Genomic DNA, 10,563 nt, shown 5'->3' on the forward strand with positions numbered 1-10,563 from the left:
AGCCATCCCAGTTATAGAAGCTTAACACTATCATCTTTAAGCATATATTCTGATAGTTAGATGTTTCCACCATGATAAATAGATATATACAATTATCACTTCTAAATTAAATGACAGATGTTTGATTGATTAAAATAATAATCAAAGATTCAATAAGAAAAAAAAGTGTAAAAGCCAAAAAGAAAATCTAATTACAACAACAATTTCTCTCTGATTTAACTAATTAAAATAGTTCTTTCACTACCTCTTGTTAATATTATTGGTATTATTTCATGTTTGTTAGATTGAAAGTTCATACAATTAAAATATTTGATAATGATAAAGAAAGCTTAAAAACGACTTAAAAAGAAGTGAATATCATTTTATTTATTCCTTTTATTTTTTTCTATGAACAACCTTGTTGAACTTATTGACCTTCCCTAATGTAAAGAATTACATCATCTGCAGAAGAAAATCAAAAAAATAAATAATGCTGCCTTAATTTCTTGGCAATCTGCTGCTAGGTAAGCTATGTCCTTTGAGGAATGACTTGAAAAGAATCAAAGCTCTGCGTGGTTGGTGAAGAGGAACTTCATGCCCAGCATTTCTCACTGTGGCGAATGTGAGCCCTTCATATACTTCACTCCGCCCACCAACGGTCTGAAAACATTAACATGTAAAATCAATCAATCAAATATCATGGCTATCTAAATTCATTACTTCGCTTCAAATTAAACAAGAAGGAAACGAAATTTATACCTGATTATTTGTGTACCATGGATACCAAGGAGTTTTAACAGGGAGTTTGAGATGAGATATAGAGAATCTGGTTGCTGTCACTGGAACTACAGCATCGGTATCACCACTGCACATCATGAAAGTGGTGCAACTTAAATAAGCAAACAATTCAACGATTTGTTTTTGTCGAAACGGCTTAAACATCATACACTAAGCTTAAGCTTAATTCTTAGACCAAAAGTGTTAAATAGTCAAAGTAGACTTTTTTTTTCCCAAGCTTAATTCTTCCCGTAGTGTGTGATGTTTAAGGGTGGCCGTTTTTGTCACTTAAACCATGTTTGTTGTGCATTATGATGGTTTAAACAGTTAATATATCGTCATAAAGAAGAGGATAATAATGAATCAAATATCTATATTTTTCTATAGATCATGTAATATTGTATCACACTCAATGATCTATTGTGAGGACGAGGATAGTGATGAATCAACGATCTACTTTTGTTTACAATGTACATAATATTAAATATATTATCTTTTTCATATCACTGTTTTGAATGACATTCTATGATCTATTATTAAGAACTAAAAACATCAATTTCTTCCTCTTAATGTTGGATCACAATCATGATCTTTTATAAAGAAGAGGATAGTGATGAATCAAATGCAATTTTTTTTCTATTGTCTGCATAAAGACTACTTCCAAAATACTATATATGTTTTTATGCTAATGTTTTGAATCACACTCAATGATCCATCATCAAGAATGGAAAGGATCACTTTCCTCTGCTTCATGATGAATCACACTCTATTATCTATAGAAAAATGACTTCTAAAATAAATTATGTATGTGTCTTTAAGATGTTTGGATCACACTTAACAATCAAGGGGTCACTGTCCTCTTTTTGATTATAGATTATTTTATATTATTCAAAACATCAACTAAACACATGTACAATTGATAGGCTTCAATAGAAATAGGGTGTGTCAGACATGTACAATTGATATGCTTCAACAGAAATAGGGTGTCTCAGTTTCAGTTTCATCTTCTTGATAATAGATCATTGAATGTAATTCAGAATATCAACTTAAAAACATACACAGTTTATTCTTTTAAATACTACATAGACTTTTAAAAAACTCATCACTCCAACTAATATATGATATTAATGAGATCTTATATTTTTTAATCAACTTCTTTCGATAATAACTTGGATATGGATGTAGGGCACAGACCTGAAAACCCAAATTCTGAGGCCTCCTTTGATGAGCTCTTTGTAAATGGGAAGCACTGAGAACTGTGAATCATTCCAGTTGTTGAAAAGAACATTACTGTGAACATAACTTTTCATGGTAAGAGACCATTTTCTTCTTTCAATGATTAGAAAATGAAACTTTAAAAACCATGAAACATCTTGTGCTCACCTGCAATCAGTCCAACTGTAAGGAATACCGGTGGTATTAGCATGAAGAGCTTCTTGCACATCTCTCCGATTGTAATATATCAATGCATAATTTTCAGTGCAAGGATCGTACCCAGCTTTCCTTCTCAACAGCTGCAAAATGGGTATCACATAATTTATTCATGGAATATATATATATATATATATAAAATTATAATACTGTGTAAAAGAGAATTTATGCAAAGGTTTTGATAAATGATGAGTACCGAATTTTTCAATCTCTTAAAGACTTTGGTTTTGTTTCCTTGTGCTTGAGTGCATACTGGAGTATAAATACTGTATGGGTCTATGTTGCCCATCTCTCGGCTTACAACAACATCTTGAAGCTGATTGCACGCATCTGAATAATGTTCTGACCTGAAATTACAGTTTTTCATGATAGAGTGATATGTGTTATCTGAGATTAGGGCACTGTTCCACCAATAGACTGTAGTTCCAACCCCATCATAGTGATTATCTATAACTGCATTTCCAACCTACAAATCCAGACATTATACTTAAGACAATTAGAAAAATATTTAGAATTTATGTCACATAGAAAAAAGATATGATCTATTGTTCATATTGACTGCTGAGAAATATGAAAGTTAATTGGTAATATACATTATGAATTAGGCTTCTTAATATATTTATAATATTATTTGAAGTTAGGAATATGTAATTTAAGATTTGATTAAAAGGTGTTCATATAGCAATATTATTAATTTTATTTTATTGTAGAAAATATTTTTTATTTATCAATGTGTTTATAAATTTTAATTGTGCGCGCGTATTTTTTAAAACTATGATATGGAAGTTTTTCACTAAATCAAGAGTTCTTATAAATTTAGAAAACTTGATTTGTAAAAATAATCTTAATATTCTAGAAGATTAATTGAAACAGATTTCCACAATCCATGTTATTCTTATTTGTATTTTTAGTGAAATTGTGTGTACATTTTTAAGCATTAACGTTTCAGATCATACTCCATAATAAAAATATTACAATTTTTTAATTTTAATTCTTTAAAAATACGTACCATGAAGCCCTTAAAGTTGATGAAAGATTTTGATTTCAACGCCTTGTTGTATTCATAGATTTTCTTGGCAAGCTGTGGAACGTAATGTCCTGCGTTTTACATAAATAATTTAGAAATTCAATTTGAACGATTAAATCTAAAGTGAGCCACTTCGGTATATACGTATATGTGTGTGCATAAGGGCTCACCAGCGTAGCTCTCTCCGGTTAGGTAAAATTCCCGGTACTTGTATTGTGGAAATCTTTCGAACCACTTAATAAGAAATTTAAAGGCATCCGAAGCTGCCCAGAAAAAATAAAAATTTCTCAGTATAATATTATTAAGTTGAGATACATACAAGATATTAATAAATAAGTTAGATAAAGAAAGAAGAAAAATAAAATGTTTAGAATTCTTTGAGAAGCATAACGCACCAGTGCTTTTATCCCCCGTGTTATACAAATTGGACGTTGTGTTTGTATAAGAGAAACCCACTCCAGCAGGAGATTCAAGAAACAGTAAATTTGCAGCTGCAATGGTAAGAGTTATTATATAACTTTTGCAATTTGAATGTGATCAAGTTTTAATCTTTTTATTCTTTATCTTCTCTTGCATTCTGATGATAGATCAAGGAATGTGATGGGAAATATTGACAATAAATATTTGTATACAAAATCAAATCTCGGAAACTATAATTAGAACTAATATTGTTAAATCGCTTGTCTTAAACTCAAATGAAAGTAGTGAATACATCTTTACCTCTATTCCACGAGAATTTATTCAAGGAAAGTCCAGTGCCATTCTCCAATATATGAAAAGGTCCAATTTCCTCTGAAGCTCCATAAGCCACTGATGAGCATCCAGGACCTGCAATTTAACCATTATCAATTAAATTAAATTCTGGTTGAAATCAAAGTAATATTCAAGTAAACAACTGCATTCAATTGTTTGAGTACAATTAGTGGTGATAACTATATACTTTGTGAGAAAATATTGTTGAAAATTAAAATTGTGTTTAAAAGACTGTAGTTCAAACACTTCTCCATTGTTTGAGTATAATTTGAGAAGGTGATTGTATATTTTCTAATATCATTATCTATTAATTAAAGAATAAAAAATTTTCAGTCAATTATCAATTATTCTTTTGTTTCTAAATTTTATTCTATAGAACAATTTTTGTATAAAAATTTTCCATTTAGAAACTCTATAATTGATCATTAGAATGTAACAGCTGGAAAAAAAAAGTCATTCTTTTTAATTTTTTATTGTGATTGTAAATCATGAAATATAATACTATAAGTTAATATAAAAATTATTCTAAAGAAATTAATCCAGAAACAAAAGCACAACAATAAGATTGATGATGTTAGTGATACGTTTCTTGATTTGTCATTCACTAAAAGTTAAGAAAGAGGTTAGAATTTTGTCAAAAATGACACTAACGAAGAATAACAAATCATCAATATTGAATGTAGTTGAACAATAGGACAGGCTAGTCGGCCATGGAAACAAAGGAATGGACATTATAGCGTTCAATCCAAGATTTTATTAAACAAGATTTTGTGGGTTGCTTATAAAGTATAAAGAGATCTGCTGTCATTAGGGTTTTATTTATTCGTTATTTGACTATTGGGAATCTTTGAGTATAAACAAGGCACCTCCATGTTGTTAGTTGAAATACAAAGACAACTAAGAGTCACATTAAATGATTGGAAAAATTCGTGAGCAATGACGCAGATGGAACTGAAAAATAAATGTTAATAAATCAGGCCTTGAAGCCAACGTAATAGAAATTTCATGACAGTTGTTTTGATTCTCAACTTTGATTAAGACAACATGTAGTTAATACAAACAATTAGATTTATAGCAAGACAAAATCTAGCTCATGCAACATCATTATATTTAGATCAAGAGAAAATGTAGCTTATACAAATAAATTATATTTAGATCAAGACAAATTGTAGGTCATGCAAATTATGTCATAAGAATATTGGTAAACTACCTCCTTGAAAAGAAAAAGATGCTGTCACAAATTAAAAAATTAATCATTTAAATTTATATTTAAGTCTTTTAGTCAAATTGAAAAAATAGACAATTGAATAAGTTAAACTACAAAAGACTATCCTACATTCTTCTGTTGAAACTTATGTATTTTATATCATTAAAACTTTCACCGGCCTCCATTCAAGTTGGAGAAACTTTCAAAATGGGAAAAGTGCAGATTCAATCCAGGAAGCCTATACTGTGCCTGCCTTTGTGGGCAATTTATCCATAACCTTTTTATAACTTTTCATGGCAAAATGTATCTTAAGCTTTACGTTGAAAAAATCATGGCGTCCAAAATAGGATAATATAAATATATCTTCATATATAAATAAACATCACAAATGCATGTGATGGACAGCTTTTACATTGCACCCCAGACGCCATTGTTACAGGCTTTCTAATTTGAATATACCCATCTCAGATGTTTCTCTATTTTATGAAGTAGTCAAAGCACACATCTAAGGTCAGATGATGCCCCTCTCTAACGAGATCATCTTTCAATAATGCAAAATGGCAGATAACTAAAAAGATTCTAGTGACACATACAATGGAATAAAAAAACAAAAGCATGATCTCTTGCCATCATCCATTATATTCAACAAAGAATGCATGGCTCTATTTAGATCAATTTGTCAATGTGGGTAAGTCAGTTTTTATACATAATTAGATGATAAGAGGGGATGCATGAGGAAATTAGAATGAACAAAAGTATCAAGGATAATTTGAAGTTTTATATGATCACATGAATTAGATAAAATAATGGTAGCATATTTCCAATTACGTGGATGGAGTTTATGTTTGGAAATTATAATTGGTATTGGTAAATATGATAGTTTATTTTTATTAGATAGTTTAGACAATTTTCTTGTTTTAATAATATATTACTAAAGACGATATATTAAATAATAATATAGACAACTGATCCTACAAGCTATCTTGCCAATTTTAATAAAAAATAAACAATAATTGATGTAAAGTATAATTAACTAAAATAAATATTAAAAAATATTAAAAAGTAAGAGTCTACAACACAACACAACGATAATTGGTTCAAATTCGCTGAACACATAAAAAAAATTAATTATAACAAATAACAATAATAAATCTAAACTTCCTCTAAAATTAATTGTAAATTAAAGACCACTCTAAAATTGAAGACTTATTCTTCAACATATATATCAGAAATAGTACGCATGTCTATAAAGGCAAAACTTTATCTGCCAAAATATGATGAAAGCAAAGGCATTTCATTCTGTGCCATGAAAATTTCTCAGATGAGTACTGCGCGTGGATTAGTGAAGTTACTTCCAAACACACACAGACGAAACCAGGACATCATTTTCATTTTTCATCATTGCTTTCCTACGGATTATCGCCCACACCATAAAAAGCTTAAAATGCATTCAAAAGTTTGCAGAAAGTTTAAAACTTGTGTGCACGTCACTGAATAAATCATTCGTTTCAGTCAAAAATAAATATTAAATTACATCGGATCATTAGAATTTGCAGACGGATTGAACAATTGATGAATTTGCAGAAAAAACGAACCCTTTATATATTAATAGAAATCTACGTAAAATTCGCTGTTAGGCATAGATAGCCGCAAAATTAGAGCACATATCAAGCAATGAATTTGCACCCAAGAAAGATAATTTGCAGTTTGAGACGCCCTCTAAATCAGAAATTTAGATCAAAAAACCATTTGTTTCTTCGATTTGAAAGTTTCGTATAATGATCCCAGATGTGGATTGAGAAAAGATACGTGCAATCAAATCTAAAAACTTTCCAATTCACTGTGAAAACTTCTAAAAACTTTGAAATTCATTGTGAAAACTAAATGTCTATTATCATTTGACTGTGTGTAATTATTCCAGTGAAATAAGGAAAATGGCGTGGAATTTTTCCAGTCATACGCAATATGGGTCACTAGATAGCAATTCTTAAAACCAACCGATTCTCTTGCATTCCATAAAATAACTTACAATAAACCGGTAAAAGCAAAGAAAATAATCTCATCATAAAAAGAATGCAATCTTTATCACAATTTTATGAAGAAAACATCTGATGATAAAAAAAGACACAACCTTTATCACAACTTTATGAAGAAAACATCTAATGATTTATAAAAAATGCAATCTTGATCACAATTTTATGAAGAACAAGTCTAATGATAAAAAAAAAATGCAATCATTATCACATTTTATGAAGAGCATTCCAAACATTTAACAAATTGGGTCTGAAAGAATCATACCTCCATTAAGCCACAAGACAAGGGGAAGTTCGGAGGAGGATTCCGCCGAAGCCTCAGTTAACCAATAGAAAAGAGCCCTTCCATCTTTCTCATCGACTGTAACATACCCTGCGTATTGATCAAACGACACATCAGGCTGCCCGGGAAGCTTCGTTATTTTATCAGCGGCCTGATCTCCATAACAGTGCGCCGCCATTACTAGAAGAATCATAAACACCCATAACGACCTCCTCATATTCTTTGGAGGCTGATGAGCCTCGATTTCAACTGCCCGGGATTCGAACTCTGGTGGATTGGGAGGCGAAAGAAAAAGGGACAGATTGAAGAGTCTGGAACAATGTATTGTTTGTTTAAAAGTAGATAATGGTATTGTTGGGAAATGTTAACTGCTCTGGCCCAAACCTTGAACAATCTCTACCAATGCAAACAACTCCGAATGCTGCCAAGACTTTATAATAATACTGGGTAAACGGGGGGTTGATCATGAGATTTTTCTAATAATGGAATATGCCATTTGGTGTGCTGTCATTCATGCTTTGCCTCGATCTATCGTTTAGTGATTCTGGACTCCTTGATCGCTTCATCAAAAGAGCACAATTTTTTCATCATATATTCGCTAAATTGGAAATCCCATGCATGCGACGAACGTTGGGATAATAGACTGCTAGAGAATTAAGGGAAAATATAATATATTATTTTAACTCATTCATATTCTACATCGTAGAGTTAAGATGCATGTTAGGAGTTTTGGAATAATAATATTTTTAGTTTTTTTTTGTTTAAAGTATATTTTACGTTATTGAGATGTAATATTATTTATATTGTGAAAATGTTGTAGTTCAATTGAGCATAATATAAAAGCATCTAGAATGACTAGGAGTTAGCAAAGTGATAAGCCTCACAATGAAGCACATGTCCACCAAGAGTGGATTATCCTCCATTGAGCATAAGAGTTTGTGCAATGATGAGAGGATAAGCTTACATAAGTGTATCTCGTAAAGAGATGTTGTAGACACCATGTGCTCAGTTGGAGTACAAACAACTATGTTGTCGACATGACAACTAAGATAATTATGCAAACTCTTGTGTTATCAACATGACAACTAATATGTCTATGCATATTCCTAAGTGTCTACATGACAACTAATATAAAAATGCATTATCCCAAGTAAACTTAAGTAAAGTGTAATAATAATTAATTATTTACTCTAACAAAAATTTTTATTTACTTTCTTAATTTTAGAATTTTTTAAGTTATTCAAATATAACATTTTTTTAATAATTTCCATACTATAATATATCTTTTGATTAATAATTTACACTCTAGAAGTAAAGATGTATGTGACAAGTTTTGAAATTATATATATGCTTTAAGTTATCGAGATATGATATTGTTTTAATTTAATTTTAAAATTATAATATATTATTTTTTATGAATGCCTGTTTTGGAAATCTTTTTGTATACCTTAACAACTCAACCACAATTCTCCATCTTCAAACTTATTCAACAAACTACAAATAGAGCTCTTCCTCATAAAATGTAAAACATAAAATAAGAAAACCTATATACCATCACATTCATGAAGTGCTTGATCCTATTGTTCTCTTATCATCCAAGATCTTGTCAAAATAATAAATGCTCTTAGAAATTTAGCACATGCACAAGATGACACTAAATAAATGAAGTTTCCTTGATTGATGTTAGTGAAAGATGATGGTACAGGGTGATGTTATTTGTGATCTAGTTTCAAGATCAGAAGTAATAGAAGTCTAGTTGATAGGACAAAGAAAGAGGAAGAGAAATACTATTTATTTCTATTATTCTACGAGGAATAATATAGAGATCATTCAGATGGTGGGTTTGTTAGTCTTTCCCCTAAAGTTGTTTTGGCAGTGGGTTCATCTGTCTTCTACAACTATTAATAGGGTTGGCACAACTCCTAATAGGGTTGGACTCTCCTAACAGGGATTCAAAGTCTCCTAATAGGGACTCATATGTATTGAATGTTGTTATAGACTCCTAATAGGGTCCATCCTCTAACAAGGAATATTTACATTCTAGTACATCGTCTTGTGGGTACCATCCCCACTGGGGTTTTCCCTCTGATCAAGGGTTTCCCTAGTTAACATATCTAGTGTTATTATGCATAAGTATATTGTTGTGATTTATGATTGAACTGCTTATATGGTTAAATTTTAATAAGGTTGATAATTGTGATATTAGTTGGATAATTGATTCAACCCCCCCTCCTCCTGCCCCCCCCCCCCCTATATATTCTTACAAAAGGACCCATATATTTTATGAGTTTTCCCTTCAAAAATGCCAAGCTAAGCTATCCAAATTTGGATAAATAGTTTTTTTTCTTTATTAAAGGTTGTTAATAGATTCAACCATTATATTCTAATAAGTAAAATCTACATGTTCATGCCTAGTCTAATAGTTAGTCATTTCTAATGCAAAATGAACTAGTGGAAAGGAGAGGAAAATAGATGGTCATATTGCAGGAATTTGACCTAATGATTCAAACTATAAAACTAGTCTAAGGACAAGGTCTGACCAAGATGATCATTGACATTGAACAAGAAAGGGGGCTAGTTTCGTAGGCCTATACTAATGAAGGGGTCAATACATAGTCTACCATTTGATGTAGAATAAATGTCTCAATGGAATGAACAACTCCCAACATAGAGCTCTAATAATGAAATTTGCATCCTACATGCTAAAAGATGAACATCTATAAGAAAACAATTACAAGGGTAAATACCTAAAATGCCTAAACTATGATGAGGTGAAGGAGGTATTAGAATATTTACATGGTAGATATGGCACCAAGGGTGGATTGACCAAAGTTATATCACATCAAATTTGAGATCAAGATACTATTGGCCTACATTATTTAAAGATATACAAGAGCTTATTTTCTCCTTTTATGTATGCCAAATGAGTGCAAATAGAGAAATAAATCATGCAATACCATTATAACTAGTGGACAAGGTACACCCCTTTTCCAATTGAGGGCTTGATTTTATTAGGTTTGTGAATCTTCCTTCTTTAATGGGACACAAGTACATTTTTTACAACCACAAAATA

The 10,563-nt window shown here is 30.7% G+C and overlaps 1 protein-coding gene across 2 annotated transcripts; it reads right to left on the reverse strand.

Annotated features, from left to right (window-relative positions):
• Positions 1-340: 340 nt before the first annotated feature.
• Positions 341-7,809, reverse strand: LOC149532792 (serine carboxypeptidase 24-like). 2 transcript variants are annotated; one of them, XM_089804182.1, is made up of 10 exons: positions 7,473-7,809; positions 3,935-4,042; positions 3,610-3,705; positions 3,385-3,477; positions 3,197-3,285; positions 2,384-2,653; positions 2,140-2,270; positions 1,951-2,046; positions 739-844; positions 341-639 (listed from the first exon to the last, which is right to left on the reverse strand). In XM_089804182.1, exons 1-10 carry the CDS (start codon positions 7,705-7,707, stop codon positions 478-480), a joined length of 1,386 nt encoding a protein of 461 aa, XP_089660308.1. In that variant the 5' UTR covers positions 7,708-7,809; the 3' UTR covers positions 341-477. The 2 variants fall into 2 exon arrangements, with proteins under 2 accessions (XP_089660308.1, XP_089660307.1); XM_089804181.1 differs by having other exon boundaries at positions 3,385-3,705.
• Between the last annotated feature and the right edge of the window lie 2,754 nt (positions 7,810-10,563).

This window comes from Cupressus sempervirens, chromosome 10, assembly GCF_028749045.1.
Source record: "Cupressus sempervirens isolate cs-2001-9-10 chromosome 10, ASM2874904v1, whole genome shotgun sequence".
NCBI classification, from domain to species: domain Eukaryota; kingdom Viridiplantae; phylum Streptophyta; class Pinopsida; order Cupressales; family Cupressaceae; genus Cupressus; species Cupressus sempervirens.

Excerpts from the sequence above, each read along its gene's own strand:
- LOC149532792 (XM_089804181.1), bottom strand. The coding sequence starts at position 7,707 with ATGAGGAGGTCGTTATGGGTGTTTATGATTCTTCTAGTAATGGCGGCG. Across the intron at positions 3,706-3,934 it reads TAAATTCTCGTGGAATAGAG|CTGCAAATTTACTGTTTCTT; the intron begins GTAAAGATGTAT and ends TTACCATTGCAG. Across the intron at positions 2,654-3,196 it reads TCAACTTTAAGGGCTTCATG|GTTGGAAATGCAGTTATAGA; the intron begins GTACGTATTTTT and ends CTGGATTTGTAG.